Here is a 21,315-nt window from a genome sequence, read left to right on the forward strand (position 1 = left end):
GGTATGTGGGTCTTCAACAGTTCTAGTTTTTGCCTTGCTCATAAGAGAAAGGTATCAACCAGAAGAATTTCCTCTGGTTGCATAGTAATTCCTTATATAGACTTAAAACTGACCTTGTTGGAGTGAAATATCTTTTGAGTTGTATTTCAGCTGAAAAATACTGTCACACTTCTAATAAGCAGGGTAAAGAATTATATACATGTCTCTGTTAAGTGGTGTGTATGAATTGATATAGGTGATTATAAAAGATGGGATATTAATGTAAGCAACTGTGTACGTGATCATTATAACTGTGCAAGAACTCTTGTTTTCAGGGATTGGTTTCAGCTGTACTGTAGCGGGTGGCATTCTTTTAAGATAGCAGAGAACAGAAATTGGCCCAACTTGAGAAAAGAATCCATTTTAAGTCTCCCAGTGTGTGCTGTGATTTCAAGCCTGCTGTTTGACACTATCCCTACTACAGACACTATGCCCTACTGCAGAGTAACAGCTGTTGGGCCTTGTAAGGGGTTAGAGGGAAGGATGTCTTGTTCCTGGATCCCAAATGAGTTTACTCAGGAGCTAAGCTCTGAGCTCCTAAACCCATTTCTGGATGAGGAAAAACTTTGATCTATGGGTTATTGTACTGGTAAAAACTTAGATGCTTATGGCTTCCTAGCACCTGAATGATTGGATTGGGCGTCTAAATACTGTGGCCAAAATTGGCCACAAAGACTACCATAGTCTTCAGTTAGCTGTCAGCATAATATTGTGAATCTGAGATTTTGAACTGTCCTAAGACAGTTCTCAGCCTCTGTAATACTTATTGTCAAAATCCAGAATAATGGTCTCATAAATAAAACCAGCTATATGAAGTTTTTTTGTCTGTTAAAATTTTGTTAAATTTCATTATAGTCGGCTTTAATTTGGAATTCATTTTACTGATGGATTTTTTTTTTTTTCCCCCTAGAATGGCACTAAGAAGTTCTGGGATTTTATGAGGACACATGACAGGTAACAGACGGAATCACATTATTTCCTTTTGTCTTTATGTTGTTTCTCTTCCACTGGTTAAATCTTGTTGGTGTGGAGTTGCTTCTTTTTCCTCCAATTTCCTCTTCAATTCTCACTTCTTCTGTAATACTTATAATAATAAAATAGTTCTCTACTATTTTATGCAGAATTAGCAGAAATTTTAAGGTCTCCTCGTGTTTTATTATGTTTTCAGTAAGTTTTTTCTCTGGATGATTTTTCAAATATTAGAGTTTTGGCATATAATGTATTGCACATTTTACTGGTTACATAGAAGATGCAACTGAATGTTTGGATTGTATGAAATTTTCTTTTTTGAGCATGAATATATCACCTGAAGGAATGACTCTGCACCCCACATACTTAACCCTGTTTTTATTTGTGCCATTAAATGGTCTAGTCCCACATAAGTGACCATACTCTCTCACCTGTGAATATATAATCCCAGGTATTATCCAAATATAAAGACTGTTAAAAAGCAATCTAAAGTTATGGTCATACTGTCTGATTTTTTTTTTTTTCAATGGCAATTACTTTGAGTAAGGTAGGGATTATGTTTTACGTTTGAGCAAATCCTAGTATTATGCTAACTTTTTTATTTTAATCCCCTCCATCACTGCTATATAAGGGTGTTTTGGGCAAAGCCTATTTCAAGTAACTTTACAAATGCATGAAACCTTTCTGTTCTGTACACCAAAACCCTCTCCTAAGCACATGGGAAGAAAAGCATGGCCAGCAACTTCGTTCTGTCTTTACAAGTGTATTTCTTTTATCAGGGAAGAAAAGCAGTTAACTTCTGATTTCAAAGATCAGTTCATGCAAAATTATAACAAATAGGATATAAATGAAACAGACCCAGTCTCAGAGCTACTAAATACTAAAATATGTTTAAGTCTTTAAGTATAAATATTTAATCTTGTCACTGAAAATTCAAGTACTAGAAGATAAAAATAAAGAGCAAACGTAATGACTTTTCCCTAGAAAAAGCTTTTCGTAATCTATTAAATGTAAAAAATGTAGCAAAACACTAGTAGCAAGAGAAATTATGACTTACAACCAGAACCATATTGAGAGATTTATTATTCTTGTGCGTGAAGTAAGTAGGTAAAATCAATTGCATTTTCAGATTTTTTTTTTCTGTTGGAAACCTCTAAATCCTTACATGGAGTCTTTTTGTGTGTAGGTATCTGGGCAGACATAAAGTGATAGCAACACTTTTTATCAATTTAAAGATCAAGAAGGTAAAAGTTCCATGAAGACTGGGAAAATAGATAGAGTGAAGATGCCTGTGCTGCTTGAGAATGAGGACAGAAAAGGGAGTGATATTTCAATACTGAACTTCACACTTGCTTTTGGAATTTGCCTGGAAGACAGTTCTGTCTTTGCACTTTGTCTATCCATATGGGCATGTGCCTGGATTTATGATTGCAGATACAAAGGCTGAAATGATAATTGATTGCTGGAAATTTAATATATGCCCTGTACTTTCAAGCAAGTGAATCCAGCCTCAAGTCATAGCGCTGAGAACATGACTTCCAGACGAATAATTTGTATGAATATTTTAGTTTAAACTTTAGGTTATCGCTTTGTGATAACGTGTGAATATATGCAACTAACTGAGTGGGGTAAATATTAAAGGATCAGTTTTCCATGAACTTCTTGGGAACAGTATTTGTGAAAGACTTTTGTGGACATTTTTAAAATAGTTGAGAACATAACTGTATAAAAAGGCTACGGCCACATGTCATGCCAGTCATCTCTGGTCACATAACATTTGTTAGCTTCAGATGCACAACAGCTGCCATCCTAACTTATTAGTGGCTACTGTTGAACTGGAGAATGTCTAATGCTCTTTCACAAGTAAATTCAATGCAACTTCTGACACCAAAGGTAATAATGTGAACTTTCTGCATAGGAAATCCATGGTTTTACATAAATTCTATTTGTGAATACGAAGCCAATTCTTATTAGATAAATTGGTTAGGTTCAAAATTCCTTATAATGCATTAAAGCCCTACATTTTACTGTATTTTAGTGGGACAACTGCGATGCTAGTTATATGGAAAAGACACATTGTCTAGTTGCTGAAGATATAGAGGACTTTATGCTTAGAAGGGTCTTAGAGGTTCATTACTCTTAATGAAGGATAAAATTTTGAAGTGGAGGGGTTTCCAGGACACATGTCCTGTTGGTCAGGATTTCCTCGTAAGTATGTCTTCTTCAGGAAGATTATTTTCCATAATACTTTTTCAAAAGCATTCAAGACATTTTAATTCTGAAAATGCTGTAACACTGTTAAATGCTCTATTTTTACTAAGGCTGTTCACGTAAATTGCACATACATATAATTTACATATAATTGATATGTTTAATGAATTTAATGATGCTGAATAAAAAAAATTACTGTGCTAATCATATGAAAGCAGACATTGACTCTTAACTGATGTCTTTATCTGCCATCCTCTTTCAGCAGCACAAGTAAATGTGTGCTTAAGACTGACTTCCTTGCTGTGTGACAGTGAACTGAAAGCTTGTGTGCTGGGTTCCTTTGGGACACCAGTGATTGGTCTTGTTTCAAATGAGGTCAACACAAGCCAATAGTCAATAGATTTGTATCAGAACATAGGCTTGATACAGGAAAATATTTAGCAGGAGAGGTGAAGTTATTTTGCATAAATTTATCCTTTCCAACTGTTCAGATGAACAGCTGATTAAATTATACAAAGACAAAACCATGAGGACTGCAGCAGTCATTTCATGCAACTTAGGTGTGAGTCACCTTTTAAAATCTCACAATATATTGCAGTGGAACAAGATCTTTTAACGGTAAGCAAGCTGGCGTAGCACTAGCACAAGCTGAAAGAGCAGATTTTTGTTAGATAGTACTTTTTTTTTTTTTCCCCTTTTTTTTTCTTCTTAATCATTGTAGATCTGGACTTGACTCTACAGCGTGTGGCTCCTGAGTTTTCTTAAGACCAAGACCATTCAGAACTAAAGTATCAGTCCTGAAGTCACCTCTGCTTTCCATAGTTTGTAATTTATCCTGAACAAGTAATTGCTTAATGTCAATCCCTCCATGCCACTCAAAGACAAAAACCAACAAAACCAACAAGTTTTGTGCAAAATTATTACTGGTCACAGAATAAATTGTTATCACGGTAGACGTCTAAACTCTGTTCTGTCAAAAGTCAACTAAGTCCCAGGATAAACGAAAGATGTGGCATTTCCTACTGTACCTTGCTTCTAATTGTAATGGAAGGAAGACACAGGACATAAAAGACATATGCATGGAGAGTAGTTAAGTCCTGGAATGCTTTGCCCGGATAGGCTGAGGAACCTCCATCCTTGGAGAAACTCAAACCTTGACAAGGCTCTGAGAGATCAGACCTAACTTAGAAGTTAGCCTGATTTTGAGCAGGAGGTTGGATCAGATGATCTTCCAAAACTCTCTTCTAACCTGAAGTTTATAAGCGGATTAAATACTTAATGAATGTTACAGTTTCCATCTGACAACTGTCAAACATTTGTAAGCTTGTCAAGAAATCTGTCAATTTATAAGCCATTTTTCTATTGGAAAAAACCGCTTTCACTACCATGTTTGTCCTGCAGAGTTACATTTAAATTAATCTTTCTTTGAAACATGCAGATGAACACTAGTAGAGCTCATTGCAGGATTTTATTACGTTGTCAGAAACAACTCTGAAGATTACTAAAAATGAATGACAAAAAGCAAAAATACTTGACTACCTCTTTTTGATTGTAATTATTTAACGAGTTTATTGAGGTGCTGCTACATAAACGAGTTAGGCAGCAACACAGCAAAAGATGCTTTCTGTAGTTGTTTTATGTAGTGCTTGCTTTTCTAACGAGTTTACTTTTCCTCTGAATATTCAGCTGGTGTGTTTGCTCATTATTAAACTTATCCTTATGAAAAACAAGAGGAGTGCAAGCAATGAAAATTCAAATGCAAGGTGTATTACCAGGTCCTTCTTACACTTGGGTCTGCTGGAACTAGTCAGCAATTTGTGGTGGTGCCATTTGCAGAGACGGGAGTTGTTTTTTTTTTTTAAGGTCAATGCTTTTGAAAATAAAAAAAACTTGATGAGGAGGACTCCTTTTTGCTTAGCAACATGGTTTAGTGGTGGTTTTTCTCAGTGTTAGGTCAATGGTTGGACTGCATGATCTGAAAGGTCCCTTCCAACCTAGACAATTCTATAATTCTGTGACATTTTCCTTCTGCGAATTTATGGTGATTTCCTGCCAGAAATAGAAACATACCAAATATTACAAAGTAATCATTGATGCCTGTAACAAAAAAAATTATTCTCTAAAACCAGACTTATGTTCTAGTAATATTCTCTCTCATCCGAATTTTGCTATATTTAGTACAGTAAGAGCCTGAAATGTAATACTTAAGTTTTACATTCATCTACTTTATAAAGCAATGGACCAAGTTCGTTTCAGGTTTCAGCAACTCCCCTTAAACAGATTCAAGGCTTTTAAAAGACATAATTTGGGAACAGATGAAGGTCAGTGTACAGTCATGTGCTCACTTCTGTGCTTTGAGTAATAATGTTCAAGAACAGAAATGTAACTGTACCTTTTGCTAGTTGACAAGTAAAAGGACAGCTTTCCAATTGCATTCTGAACGGTTATAAAGCAAAATTAGGGCTAGTTCTCTATTTAAAATAGGAAAATTTCACCATAAAGTACACTACCTTTAAAAGAAACAAAATTGTGAGACTGAATTGCTTGCAAGATTGTTATGAGTTTCTCTCAACCCTGAAAATAATCATGTGACAAGGAAAAGGCATTTGGACCAAAAAACTTACACAACCCTGCATGTGCATTGCACCCATTCTATGATGTGTTTTTATGTACAAAAACATGACACAGTGGCTCAGTAATAATTCCTAAAGATTCTTAATGGAAAAAATTCTTTTCTTATCTCTCTAAGAAGAGGACAGAATAATACTCCTGCCTTATGAGGTCGGTTTCTTTTAAGTAAAGAGATTAATTTATTTCACATCATTGAAGACAAATTAATTCCTAATTTAATTTAATCATTTGCTGAGAAAAGAGGCTTTATACATTTTCTATTACGAAGATGGCTGAAAAGTGTAGTTTTCCACCAGGAGGGCATTTGCAGGCTGACGGGAACGCAGGCAATCTCCACCTCGGCGTGTTGTCTCCTGCAGGGACCAGCGCTGGGGATAAGCAGGAGGAGGTTCTCGAGGCAAGTTAAAAATTAACAGGAGGATGAATATACTCCACCGGTCACTCTGTGCTCTGAAGGTACCTGGCTGAGTGCTGGCTTCTGGGCGCTGCTGAAGTCAGGGGAGCGAGAGGGGAGAGCAAGGAATGCTGCCACCGAACAGCTGCGCCGGGAGCCGGCCCACATCCCCGGCCGTGGCCACCAAAACCGGCCAGGTGATGGGTCGCTACAGCCACACCAGTGGCCTGGAGGAGCCCGGGGTTGCTATTCTGGCTCGGTGGCTGTAGCAGGCAGCTATGGAGACAGGATGGAAGTCATGTGCCCTGACCACATTATAGGAGTAGATTAAATTCCTTCTCCTATTTCATATGCTAGATCACTTGGGCTTTATGGAAACTTAATCCTGTATGTATTTTTTTTTTTGGTTTATGTCCTAGTGTATTATAAGACACCATGAAATTTAACTCAGATGCTCCCTTTGTGCAAGAATTATCACAGAATCTTTTAAATGGGTAAAAATACGGCTTTTTAACATCTTTATAGGTAAAAAAAAATATGTAAATCTTTCTTGGGTGGCATGGGCCTTTTATGTGGAATGATGTGCTGTTGTGCTGTAAACCTCGTCGTCTTTGTAATGTCTCCTCCAGGGTGTCAGTGGTGTGGAATTTTCATGATTATCTTCACTGATAGTGAAGAAGATAATGCACTGTTTAAAATAAACTGGATGTAGTTCAACAAACAACAAAAATCATGAAAAGTTTAGGGAAATAATCGCTGAGAGAAGGTAGTGATGACTGGGCATGTTCATGCAAATGATAGCACAACTGAAAAGAAAATTTAGTACTTAGAACTGCAAAGGAATGTTATAAAGCAGGCAGGCTGGAATCATTTTAATTTCATCAATAATCAATGACAGAACAAGAAATAGTGTCTCATGTGGAAAGTATTTTTTAAATTAAACAGTAAGAATCCAATTTTACCAATAGGCAATAAGACAGTCTAGGAAGGCATGTTTTGTAATCACTGTCATTGAAAACACTCAGGTCTAGACTTGATATCTGTCTATCAGCTATCTATGCTATCAGGATAATGGTATTTTTTCTGTTATTAGAAGGAAAAAATGTAGTAGCCTATTAGTTGCCTTCAACCCAAGTAATTACACGATTTGTTTGCATATGATATTTGCAAATAAAATGCCCTTAATGCTTGTGGGTTTTTGGTTTTCATTTTTGGGTTTTTTTTAAAGTGAAAACTTGACAGATCCTCTGCTTTTGTGCCAGGAATTCTGCAGGCATATTCTGTCTTTCAAGATGTCTGATTATGTTGTTACCTTAAGATCTGATCTAAATAAACTCACAGCAACAAGGCAAAAATAAATGCATTTGATACTGTAAAGTTATCAGAGAAGAACACAAAATCAAAAGCTAAATTTTCAGTTTCTCATTTCACCTTTTTAAGATAGGAAAGCACCATATAGCATAAAAACTCTTCTCTGCTGTGTCACTGAAATAGAGTAAAATGGCAGTAAAATATTTATTGACACTGCTTTATTGGGAAGTTAAATGTTTGCCTAGTTTTGAGAAAGGAATCAGGTACACAAGAGTTCCAGCTGATCAGTCATAAATTTCTAAAGACACATTTCTGGTATCCAGATTGGAGACATCTTGTTTATACAACTTCAGAGATTTCATTTTTTAGTATTTGCAGAAATATGCGAAAGAAGTGGATGTGTTTATTCTCCTCTAGTCACTGAAATCAAGAAAAGTCTTCCCTCTGCTTCCAGGTGGTTTTCCAATATAATCCCTTCTGTCTGAAGAGTGCCCAAAGTTTTTACATGGTCTAGAGACAGTAGCATGGTCATGGTCTGCATTTGGAATTGGTAAAAATAATCTTATGAAAGCTGGGAAATGTTCTGTAATCAGAGTGCCTGTATTTTTAGAACTTGATCTGAAGATGTGCCTTGGAAAAGAGGGAATTATTGAAACGGTTATTTTAGAAATGGGAAAATTAGGTAAAATGTGAAGAACTGCCAGTTTCTCAGTCTGCGTTTCTCGCTAATGGTAGTGAGTATACATTTTTACCTGTCAAAAGATTGTGTTACTCAGTTTATATTTGGGTTTTGGTGGGTAAGAAGTAAAGTTGCTGGTTTGTCTGTTACTTTAGCTAGTGCAGAACGCTTGAGCTTTTTATTTTGTGAGCTGTCCTTGAAACCGGATATTGTTTTAGAACTTTGATTTTTGCCATTTGAGAAGGGAGTCATACTTACACCTTTTAAATGGATTATTTATTGGTCTTATTATGTGATAGCATTTATAAATGGCAGTTTCACAAATAATTAGAAATTGGAACAAAAGCCCATCAGGCTCTGACATCTGTTGCACATAATGCCCACAAAGCTTTATTTTATCAAATAAGTTAGCATAAAACCTGAATTTATTTATTAAAATATTTTGTTGAAAGAATCCCATTGAGATGCAATGTGTCATTTTCAAGGGTATCCTGGGATACGGGCCAAGATATGACACTTAAAGAATGTTATTGAGAGCAACGTGCTTTGATGTCTCATTTATTTTGCAGTTGAATTTGCTTTCTATTTTTTCCTTTGTTATATGAAAACAGGGTGCTGGGAGGATTGTTTATTCCAAAGAAGTTGTCCTGCATCATATTCTCTGGTTGGGTACAAATTACTACTTTACAAGTAGACGGAGATCATGTTTTAAAAGTGCACGTATTGGGATTTGTTAGCACTTCTTAACTCATTCTTCTACCAGTCTGATGATTAACCAAACATATGCTTCCTGCTTTATGGTGTCATGAACAACTTCCTGCTGCAGTCAGTTTACTGAAACCAATCTTTGATTTTTTCCAAAGTAATGTTTATTTTCTTAAGCCTTTTGCCACTTTATTCTGATTTTACTTAGTATTAGATATTTAAGTTGTATTGGAGAAAGCGTTCAAATTTCATCAGAATACAGAAGTCTTCTAGACATCTCTAATTATCTTTTGCCAAATCCACTTTATCTGTGATTAGTATGAAAGGCTGAATGTTTTTGTCAGGAGCTTATAGCTTTGCTTTTGTAATAGGCTGCATTTTAAGCAGCCAATTGGATTGGTGTTGGCCTTTGAAAAATGTAAAATGCTTTGAAGGAAGACTTAAACGAACCAGTAAAGATTGTGCAAGCACACACATTTAATCTCAGGACTATCTGCATTATAGTTAAAGCTCAGGGAAACTAAAGGAACTGCACTGGAGAATAATCAAAGGCTACAGCTTTATTACAACATGTCTGTTCTGAAAACGAAGGGACTGTTTTATCTGGCTTAAGATACTAGGTGCTGCTTTGATAAAAGGAAGAAGCCAGCACTTTAGATGCCACATTAGAAGTTTTCAGGGATGTGTCCAACTGTGAAATGGATGGTTAATTTGAATACAGAAGTGACACAGGGCTACATGCAATTCTTTCTCATGGTCACCAAGAATGATTTTGAAATACCTTAAGATGAAGTAGGGCCTCCTGAAGGATGAATCCTCCCAAAGAATTATTTTTGATTGTTAGCTCTCAAACAAGTTGGGTTTTTTGGATTGTCACTTTAAAATTGAAAGCATTTCTAATTGAACAGTCATTTCTAATTTGAGTAAGAAAAGGACACTTTTTCACTAACATGCTTTAGTCCTGATCTGGAGTGATTATCAAACATCATATTTTAAAAAGACTAGATGGAATTATAGTTTTGACATGGGAAACAATATGAGAGAGCAATTTGTCAACACTGTGTGAACAAAGAAAGCCAAATTCGTATAGCTTCAAGAAGAAAAACAAATTTATACTTTAAAGCTAAAATAATTACAGGAATTCTAAATCATATATTTGTTTTCTTACTAACTTTCCTTCTAGTGTGATTCATAAGCCTTGACATTTTCTCCTTCATGAGGTACATAGGCAAAAATATTTCATGTATATTTTATATTCACATGCTCTCCAGCTGAGATGAATACATCTCTAAATACTTCTGTGGTTGCACACTATATTTGATTATTTTCTCCTGATTGTATCAAATGGATTTTTAATACCAAATATCTGTTGAGAGTCAAGGGGACTGATTAAATCAATTACTTGGTTTTATTCCTGCATGCCATTTTCATGTTTCTTTTTTTTTTTGGAATCTGCCCTTCTTTTTTCATTGTCTTCTTTGAGAACGGTAACTGAGTTACCTGGTAAGCTCTGATAAAGCTCTGACAGTGTGGAAGGGGTTTTGGTGTTTTGGTTTTGTTTGTTTGTTGCTTTTTCTTTTTTTTAAAAAAAAAATCAGCTTTACTTCCTAAAGTCTCCGCTGTGGAGCTGAGATTATTGTTTGTATCAGACAAATAATATTTTGAGATAATTTTTAGCCTTTTTAAGTAGGTGGAAGTGGCTGAGGTTAATATACAGGAAGCCCTGACTTTCAATGCTAATGTCAGTCTTTTTTTTTAGGTGCTTTATTTTCCATTATTCAATTCTGTGTAACACACACATAACCCACGCTAGACACAAGGAGATCCTGAGTTGCTCTTACAATGATTATAGAAAGGTCAGTTTCTTTGCCCGTATTACCTCATCAATTACTTAGCATACTATAGTATTAGTACAAGATTATCATTAAAAATCCCCATCTCCAGCCTTGAGAGTCTTATTTCATTCACAGAAACACGCAAGAATCTTGTCCTTTTCTTTGCTATTACTATATTGCGATTTCTTTTTAAATTGTTTTTTGGTTTTGCAAATCCACATCTGTGAAGTATGTATTAATGTCACATCTAAGAGTAATGAAAGGCTGCATCAATCTTTATTTATTAAAGGGTTTTAAAAGTTTGTCTCATGAAAAGCAATTAGTAAGTGTTAGCAATTGCTTGTGGATTAACTGTAGCTCAGGTCAACAACTGACAAATCATCAGGATAGAAGATTACCAAACGAATGCCCAGGAGGTGAAATTACATTCGTCCTAAAAAAAAAAACCCAGAAAACAACAAAGTAACAAAAAGGCAAAAAAACCCCCCAACCCTCAGCCAAAAAAAAACCACCACCAAACCCACAACCCCCAACAAAACCTCCTAACCCCCAGCCCTCAAAACCTTCCTTCAAATATCGGAGCTCTAGAAGTACATATGTGTTCTTGTAGCTCTGGCAAAGCTCATTTGCTGATCTTAATTACTAGGTTATATTTCAAATGAATTAACTTTCCGTCCCTCCATATGTGTGTGCACGTTTTTAACAGGATGTCAGTTTTCATCTGTCCCCTACCTCGGAACTGCTGTGGTCAAATACTGTGTTTTATACATGGCTCCTAGAAACACCACCTTCCTTTCACAGGTTGGGGTGTGTGAAGTTGTAGTAATATTTCCATATAAATGTCTGCTCTGCCCGAATTCATAAAGCATCGGTTACCATGAGTTCCATAAATACACAGCCCTACTATGTTAAGGGAAGGAAAAAAATTGGAAACCGTTTTCTAGGCCAACAGCACACAATGGAGTCATTTAGTTTGAAACTGTTGTAAGAGATATTTTCAACTATAAAGGTTGTATTTGGGTGGGTATCTTCTCTTTCAATTAGAGCCTTAAATGTGGGAGAGGAATCAAGATTCTGTGCTGTCCGTGGGTCAGATGTATGTAATTTCTGTGCATTGGCTTAGACGTTTTAGGGAAGCTTAATATGCATTAGAGAACCCTAATACCTACAAATTTTCTTTGTATTTTTAATGTCATTTTTAATGTCATTTTCTTTGATGTTTAAATGGTTAACTGCTATGTTATATCCTCGACTGAATAGTTGGGAGTCCCTTTAAGAAAACATTGTATTAAATAACAAGACCAGGCACACTTTAACTGAAATCTTGAGCACAATAAAAGCTGAAGTACAGGTTAGCTGGTCTCTGTAGATATGTCTTGCTGACATTTTAGGTACGTATATTTCTTAAAATGTTTTACAGGCTACCCTAGTTGTTCCTACATGTCTAGAAAGAACAGTATCCTACATTATTGCACAGTAACCTATTTATATGCACGTATTGTTCGGGAGAAAGTCTCCTGTAATTGCAGTAGGGATTTATTGTATGTATAAAGCGAGTGGGAGCTACTGCTGGGGGAAAACGAGGTGAACCAAAGGCTGTGGTCTTCAACAGTGGAGACTGTACAAACCTGTGTCATCTCTTAATTTGGGGTCTTTCTGTTTGGCTGTAGTCCCTAAAGCAGCCACCAACAGATGCAGTGCAGAAGAGCCAAGTCTCCTTCGTTGATCCGAGGTGATCAATGAAGCTCCTAAATAGCACGTGGAGCAGATTTTGAAAAGTTTGCTTCTTGGCCACCTCTTGCCTACAGAGTTGGCATGTCCACTGGTAGTGGCAAGTACCGAACGTGCCACCTGCATGTGACAGTTGCGTTGTGTGCTCGGCGGGTCCTCGGTGCAGGTCTGTGGCCCGGTGGCATTGCATTTGGGTTAATGACCTCTCCTTTTACATCAGCGATTTCCCAGAGAGTCAGCTGCCTCAGGAACAGCCAGCAAAGATTTACATCCGTGAGCTACTGCAGGAACAGCCAGCAAAGATTTACATCCGTGGAATAGGGTAAAAAGGGATAATCTGCCACCCAAAATGAAAGGTTGGCAGGTCTAAGCTGAGACAGTGTTTTGCTTGTGCAGACATGTTATAGCTTGTTTTTAAGGTCTGGAGGCAAGTTTTGGATCCATCCTAGTCCTTTTACATCTGAATATACCTTTTCTTTGTAAAAAATAACAAAAAAGTGGTCTTGTGGACCCCACTTGTCCCACTTGTGTCTTTGGGACACGGGCACATGAAGCCTGTTGCTAGGTTAGAACCTTTGCTGTCCATTTCAGATTAAATTCTTATCTAGGGTTCCTGCCTTTTTTAGGAATTTTAGCTGGGCTTTATTATTTTTTTTTCTCTTCTAGTGATTATATGTGAATTGTGATAATGTACAGCTTGAGCTTTGTTTATCTTTTGTATGTTTTATTTGTGGAGGTGTTCTCAAAAGTCATTGTGACTGTTTTAATATTTTTATTTTATATGTACTCTATTGATCACTTTAAAGCCGATAGGTGCTTATATAATATTCTAAAATAGGGTTGGTTTCAATACTTTAAAGGGAATTGCCTTCAAACATCATTGCCCTTGTAATATCCTGTGATAAACCACTGAAAAATGTATTTGCAACCCTGCTTTTGTAGTAGTCCTTTTTGGTAGCCTGTTATTATCTGGAAAACTAGTAATCTTGAAATAATTTTGTAGTGAATTCTTTGTATGATAATTTAAAACTCCGGGAGATAAATACTTTCCTTATCATACAGGCCAGACCAAACAGCCGAACCCACGTATCTGCGTCATTGCAGCAATAAAGCGTTGAAAGCCATGGCTTGAGGGGTCCTCCACTTGAACAGTCTTGCCCAAACTTCCTATAATACCCAAATAACTATCCCGAATGAAGCTTCAAATGTTTTTTCAGAAGTTATAAACCTACTAACCTGTGGAAATATTTAATTTTATATTGTTTCTTTTGAGATAAGAAATAACCAAACATCGTTCGTCATGTCACGCTCCTCATAAGAAGGTGTAAATCTGAACTTTCTCCTCCATGACTCTCCAGCTCTGACAAGAAATATTAGAACTTGTGTGTTGTGATTTGTTAAAAAATGTAAATTTATGTTCAAAATGGTTTGTCACTCAGAAAATCAGAAGTAATTAAATAGAAAGTTCTACAGATTTGTGCCATTTCTGTACCCTCTCATCTCAAGATGGTGTGAGAAGCAGACAATTGTAATAACTTGGTGCTACTCCTTTCCAGCTTAATTTGATCTTGTTCCTTAATTCTGACAGATTGTTTTTAATTTTCCCATCTGTTCCATAAAAATCTCAAGTGATTGACTCTTAGGAAAAAATAATGTCTAATAGCTGAGCCATTTTTAATGAGTTGGTATGAGTTTTTTAATGAGACGTGCTGAAGAAGGCAAGCGAAGCGAAAGATTGAGCCTGGGGTGGTGGGTGTAAAAGAAAGGTAAAGGGCAACCGTATGCTTCAGGAAGGCTCTTCTCTTTAACCTCAGCTTCAGACTGCTGCTGTCTCCTGTTTCAGGCAGTGCACATCCTGAGACACACAGTCAAGAAACAAAGGTTCAGTAGCAGTAATTCCTTTTCCCCTTTTATTTAGTGCAGTATCTACCCTCAAACAGTACCACTTTGGGGATAGGAAAAGCCCTACGAAGGGGAAAAAACCCACCAGAAAGACCAAAAAAATAACATTTGAGTAAACTTGGAACATTGTAGGCTGTGGTTTAATGTCATGCCTTCTAACAACCTACACTGTAACTCCCAGATACTCTGGTGGCGGGTCTGAAAGAACCTCCTTGCCAGTAAATGGAGTGAATGTTCTCCTCCAGCCTCCTTAAAATTGCCTGTAAACGACATCTCCTGGGGCAGGAAGCCATCAATAGACATTATGAGTCTTAGAAAATGGCAACCATGAATATACACGTTAACATCTGGACTCGTCCCTTTTTTTTTTTGCTTTTTACATATATTATTATAAAAAACATTAACATTATTTTTAATAATCATCAAATAGCAGTTTCCCTGGCAGCTTGAGACTTCATTATTAAATCAAAAAGTAAAAATAAATATACAGCTTTTTTGCAAGGAAAGTTGAAATTTTGACTCAACTCTGCAAATATGCCATTGTTAGTCTAATCTATTGTATAATTCATAGAATAGTGAATTAACTTCCCAATTGCACACAGTGAGGCATAACAAATGCGAGAATGCTACCATGGTAATAAGCAAAATATACACAGTTGTTTTTGCAGGTTTTAATGGGCTACCAACTAAGGAGAGAGACTTTGTCTACCTTGTTTTTAATTAGTAAAATCTGAGAGTAATTTCAGTAAGCAGAGAATATTGGTACTCCACACTTTTAGAGCATCTCCAAATAGCTTGTCAGGTTTCCCTATGACATTTAATTCAAACAACCAAACAGGATGGGGAAAGGATTAAAATGTGACTTTTAAGCCACTGAATGTGGTAACAGTTAAAGCTACTTCTGGTTTAAATTTGCACAAAATTGGAGTTGGATGGTGTCTGTTTCAAGGCCCAAGCTTGGCCACAGGAGATGCTCTGTGTTTATACAGAAGTCTCTGGCTCTGAATGAAACTAGACTGTGCCTAAGAGTTAGACTGTCCTAATCTGAGACAGATACAAGGGAAAAAAATGTTTTTATTTTAAAGATATTTTTTTCTTGTTATAACTATCTAGTATCTAGAGTTCGACTTTTTTTTTTTTTTCTGTTGGAGAGAAGGAATTGATTGGTGGCTTAGTCTGCACAGCAGGAGACAAAAGTGACTTAATTTTGGGTACATTCTCATGGGCTTTGGGAACGCAACCCCGTTATCTATCCCTCTGCGTTGTGGCTTTAGTAATAAATCATCTATGTATTTATGTAGTTAAAACTAAATTCTCAAGCTGTAAGTTTAATACTTTTGCATTACTCTTTCATATAGCATTGATCTTTTGTTTTTTTATCTTCAGTGTGTCAATCCTGATCTTTAATACTTCTCGGCAGTGCTTTGTTGTGGTGAAGCAGTTCCGCCCAGGTAATCCTCTTTTTTTAGATTTACTTTTGCTCTCTAGTGAAACAAGCTTTTAAGGGTTTAGCAGTTAAAAGTTGGTGCATCTGTGGTGATAAAATCTTTGATCTATATTCTGTTTCTTTGTATGATAGCCCACTCTTTTCAGTTGGTCAGAATTTCTAACCAGGGAAATTTCCATTACAGATGAAACGAATGATCAGGGTAGCCTTACATTCTCCTTTTGGGCTAGTCATTGTCCTCTTTTGGATGAAATTACAAACAGCTCTACAATGATTATGCAATAGATTGCTTTTATTTCAATTTCCTTCTTGACCTATCTACTATTTAGTAGGCAGCTTCTGTGCAGAAGCATGATATTAGTTGTTGTTTTTTTTTAACTTAAATATTCCTTCTTTTTTTTTTTAAAGTGTTACTGTGCATTGTATACTTGGGAATTTAAAATGAGGGAAATTCAGGACTGTATGCTTTTTCATCATACACAGACAACTTCACTGGTGATTATTATGAGTTTACATTAATATGCTATTTTTTTCTGAGTTTTTGTATCAGTTATTTTAATTCAAATCAATATTTACTTTCTAGAAGTTAAAAATGAAATTCATAGTCTCTGCATGTTAATTAAAAAAAAACAAACCACAAGATGTTTCACTGGCTGTTGCTAAGAGACCGTTTCAAGACTGTTGGTGGTAGAGTTTATAGGAAACTTTCTAGGGTAGTGTCATGCTGTCGTTTCTTACAGTGATTGAAAGGCTCTTCAGTGTTGTACAGCACTGCTACACTGACAGTGCATGCTTCTCATGAACCACTATATTGACTGTTATAAAGAGAAACTGTTTGTTTATTTGTTTATCTATAATCCAGTGTCTTTTATTTGCCAGCCGAATAAGATGGCTCATATAGTTGTTGCTCTGTTCAAGGCAATCTTAGGCAGAAGCCTTCATATATGTGCATATATATGGATTGACCAGCAACATATTATGTCATCCCTGTGGAAGTGTAAAATCTGCCTCAAAGGACTGGACTGTTCTTGCTGTTAAACTGTTCCAGAGGCTGGAGCCTCTCAGAAACCTGGCCTTAGGGACGGTGGTCAGTCAGACATCCCATAGTTGTTTGGTGATTGCAACCATGCCCTAACATTACTCCCATCACTATTGTTATATTTCCATTCTGTGGTTATTGTCTGCCTTAGTGCCTGTTCCAGAAAGATTAAGGCCAAGATTTTTCTCACTGCTTGCTCCTATTGGGGTGCCACCAGGTAGCTCGTCTCACCAGGCATGTCCCCTGCTCCTGTGCTGGTTGACATTCGTGTTTGTCCTTCCTTAGGGTGCCGTGTTATGATGGGTTTTCCCATTGAAGTCTGTGCAGTCTTCCCTCCCTGGGTGTGCATTCCCACCCCATTCCCTTTGGCAGCACCAGCCCTTGTGCAGCCACATCAGAGGTCTAATCGGGCTGCAGACTGATAATGTTGAGGATTAGCTAGCTTATCTGGCTGGCTTAAAGAGTTCATGCTGGCTTGAGGGGTACCAGAGCACACAACAAGGGTGAGGAAGACAGGACCGTATTTTTCAGTGTACTGTGGACCTAGGTCATCTTGAATGTATCACTTGGAAAGAGCAGAGAGGAAAAAGTTACACCTATATCTCAGTAGTTTTCATAATAGTTCCTTACCCTTGGCTGGTTGGCCAAGGTCTTGGGCAATGCTCATTTTGGTAGTCAGTTGACCACAAATATATATATATATATATTTTCAAATATAATAAAATAATATGCTCCTCGGAAAGGCTAGGGTTAGTATCTATGCACATGTTTTTCACTGTAAGTGTAATGACCTTTTGATGGATTGTGGTGTTTATTTTTGCATTGACTTAAAATAGTGTCAAAGGTCTGAATCGTACGCCATATTCTGCTTCAGGAGGTACAAAAATCAAAGAGAAATCAGAAGTTTAAAGAAAAGCTAGCACTGAACCCCACTAACCTGTCAGTCCATGTTGTTGTTTTCTTCTCTTTAGGGATAGCAAACAAGTCCCTTTTTATATGAGTCATCTAAAAAGGCCGCTTTAAATAATGTTATGTTCTTATTTGACCAGTTTGGTTGAGCCATCTTTCCTTTGTCCCAGTTTTGTAGAATGGGAGGCAAGAACATCAACTCCAATGAGTTTCCACTCTGAAACTTAGTACAGCTGAGTGGTTCTGGGGTAATCAGTCAAGATGTTTAATGAGCAGTAGATGATTGATTGAGTCTGCACTGTGCTGCTGCTCATTGCATGTGTCCATCTGATGATGGAGGAGACTGATGGAGGTGATGTTGTTGAAGTGGCAGTTTCTGACCGAAGGAGCGTAAGCCATCAGAAAACAAGAGAGCAACCAGACACAGGACTAATGGGTGGGTGACTTTGCTGGGAGCTGACTTCTTGCTTCTAGTTTCTGCTCTTCAAACTCTTTGTGCATTTGCAATAAGCTGACAACCTGCAGTGAGGAAGAGGGGGGTCACAGGTTTCCCTTCAAAGAGTGTGCCCGAGCACAAACTGCTTTTCCATCTGATACGTTATCTCCCCTGGGGCATCTCTTGTCTGTGCTGTTTCGCGCCACCAGGAGAGGTACGGGGGACTGCCCCGTTCCCCTGATACTTGCAGGTGGCTTCGTTTTCTAGGCTTTGCTTATTTATGAGGGTTAAATTGAGTTGGAACCTTTCTGAGCCTGCTGATAATGAATTCATACTGTGATTCCTCGGTGGATGCTCTAATTTTTGGCCTCTTACAGAAGTGGCTGATACCACTTCCTTTCTGCCTTATCTGCAGAGAAAAGCTGTTAGTGTGCTTTGAGTGTTGAAGAGGGCTGGATTGGGTCCTTCTGGGAATGTAGGTTTGATCTATGTGGAGCCCAGTTGTGCTGAGGGAGAAGGAGAACAGCAGGTGCCTGCTGGAATGACAGGATGGGTTTCGGGGATTCAGGAGGCTTGTAACAGAGAATTACTTTAATCACAGTTTCATGTTTCTGTACCCACAGTCTTACCTGTATCCTGTTTTGGTGTCCAAGTCCTTTCCTGGGATGTGTGCATTGTTCCCTTTTGTGTTAACTGATATGGATAAGTCAATACTGAGAAAGCAATACAGTCTTAAGAGTATTTGGCTCATCTCACAGAGATCCTGGAGGTAGTTGTCATTTGTGATAATTGTCATAGTTTTTAGAAGTTTTTGGAATAATGACAATAGACACCCTTCAAAGATCTGTCCTTCAGACTCTGCCTGGAATAGTTTTCGGTTTTTTTTTTTTTTGCTGCCTTCTTGCTGCATTTTAAAAAGAAAACTGAGCTCTAGTCATGTGTTTGTTTTTTTTTTTAAACCAAGAAATGGAAGCTCCTTTCCTTAACTGTTTGAATCTCAAAGGCCTAAATGTATCTCCTGCAAACAGCTTTGAAAGTTTTAAGTTTTGGAGAAAGATTAGTTTGGGGGCAAACTTCAGCATTTCCTCTGTCTTTTGAGACTGCTCTAGATATCTTCCTTTCAGGTGCTGATCTTGCTGTTCTCTACTTCTGAGGCAAGAAGCATTGTAAAAGGAGCCTAGGCACAAACTTCAAGGGTATAGATTCTTCCCCAGAGACCAAGCGATCCAGAAGTCACTGTGATGCTTTACTTTGCATCACTTTTTACTGTGATGATATACTTTGTTGTACATCGCATTTTTAAGAAATAATAAGCTAAATACACTAACTGGAAGGACAAAAAGTTGTCCATCAAACCTGAGCTCTTTTATATACCAGTTAGATTTAGAATGGGAAACAAAAGATGAGGTCATTTGAAAACCATTATGTGTATATGAAATATGTAAGTAAAAATATTGTAATGGAATAAAAATAATTTCAAATTTTAAATAGTTTTATTCGGGGTGTTTTATAACACCCTCATCGTAACCTTTCATGCAAAGTGATAGACATGAGGAAATTTCAGAGAAGAAACAGGTGGGATTATACCTGTAAATTAAAGTTAAAATGACCTGGAATTGTCTTTGTGAGTCTTTGTGTATTAACATCCAGTCCTGCAGTTCTCTCTCAAGCAAAATTTCTGTTGACATTAGTGAGAGGTTTTGCTTAAATAAGGACTAAAATCTGGCATTTGCACTTTCTTTAGGAGTGCATTACAGTGGCAGCTGTTTGTAGATGAATTCAAGAAGTCTTTTTCAGACTCCACACAGGAATCTGTGCATAGAACTATATGTTCAGAAGAGGATTTTTTTTTTCAAACAAACATACATGCTTTTCATAGCCTTTCTAAATAACAGCTGAGTTGACAGGCTGAAAGACTCATCATTGTGCACATGGTACATAATGTGCAACCCAACTTTCCTGCAAGATAACTGCATAGTTTAAATAAAATCCTGAAATCCACATTGCCCAACAAATGGAAGCTGTATGACACTTCTTGGATGAACTAGTTTCCTTTTTTTATTCTTATTTATTTTAAGGTGTGCGTGAATTTGTTCCAACTGGTGTAAGCACAAATAGAGTTTAAAGAATAATTCTACAGAAATGGCAAGAGAACCTTTGTTCTGTAAAATTTCCATTTCATTGTGTCATAATTTTAACAGGTAATACAACTGAATTCCTTGTTACTCTCAAGTACTCCGATGGTTATAAATTTCCAGGCAAAATTTGTGTATCATCTTTTCTTCTATTTAACATAACTAACATCCCTCCCAATTGTTTCTTTTTCTTTTGTTTTGTGTTTGTGTTTTTTTTTTTAAAGCTGTTTACATGTGTGAAGTAGAAAGACATCATCCTCAAGTCCTTCAGAACCAGGACAAGGAGATCTCCTCCCGTTTAGAGGATCCCTTGCCTGCTGCGGTAGGAGTGACCTACGAACTCTGTGCTGGCATCGTAGACAAACCAGGCCTTTCTTTAGAAGAAATTGCATGTGGGGAGATCTTAGAGGAGTGTGGCTATCGTGTTGCTGTATCAGACCTAAGGAAGATCACTTCTTACAGGTAAATCTAAGCACTTCGTATTCTATCATTTCAGAGATAGCTGAAGTGGCTTGAATGTAAATTAATGTTCCCTATTCCCATATTTAAATAGTGTGTTGGAGAAACATGGACATCTGAAAGTATATGAAAGGTGTAATGTTCAGCAAGTGAGAGGCGTATTTATAGAGACTTAAGGAATTATAATTATGGGATTGAATTCACAGTAAGAATGACACTACTGCAATTTATTCCAAAGACTATTAGAACTGGGAAAAGTTGCATTGGGCTCTTCAGAGCAGTTTGTTACAGCACAAGAAAACAGCTGGTCTTTGTACTGTGTCAGATGGTTTCCATTGCTGATTCTTATTATTCCGATTAACAATAGAAGCTGCCCAAGGTGGACTCTGGTTTACTATTAATACAATTTTGCAGAAGCATGAGAACATGTGCCATGAGATCTCTTCATAATATTTGGGCTGTAATTAAGCCTTCTTTGCATTG

General features: G+C 37.0%; 1 protein-coding gene across 2 annotated transcripts in view; it reads left to right on the forward strand.

The window, feature by feature from the left end:
• The window catches only part of NUDT14 (nudix hydrolase 14), a 61,901-nt gene that overhangs the window by 27,318 nt on the left and 13,268 nt on the right, over window positions 1-21,315 (forward strand). For both annotated transcript variants that reach the window (XM_014951641.1, XM_014951640.1), the window contains exons 2-4: window positions 950-993; window positions 15,794-15,858; window positions 20,598-20,835. In XM_014951641.1, the coding sequence (XP_014807127.1) occupies window positions 977-993; window positions 15,794-15,858; window positions 20,598-20,835 (320 nt within the window). In that variant the 5' untranslated portion in view covers window positions 950-976. The remainder of the gene's footprint in view (window positions 1-949; window positions 994-15,793; window positions 15,859-20,597; window positions 20,836-21,315) is intronic.

The sequence above is a fragment of the Calidris pugnax genome, unplaced genomic scaffold (genome assembly GCF_001431845.1).
Source record: "Calidris pugnax isolate Ruff unplaced genomic scaffold, ASM143184v1 scaffold183, whole genome shotgun sequence".
NCBI lineage: Eukaryota > Metazoa > Chordata > Aves > Charadriiformes > Scolopacidae > Calidris > Calidris pugnax.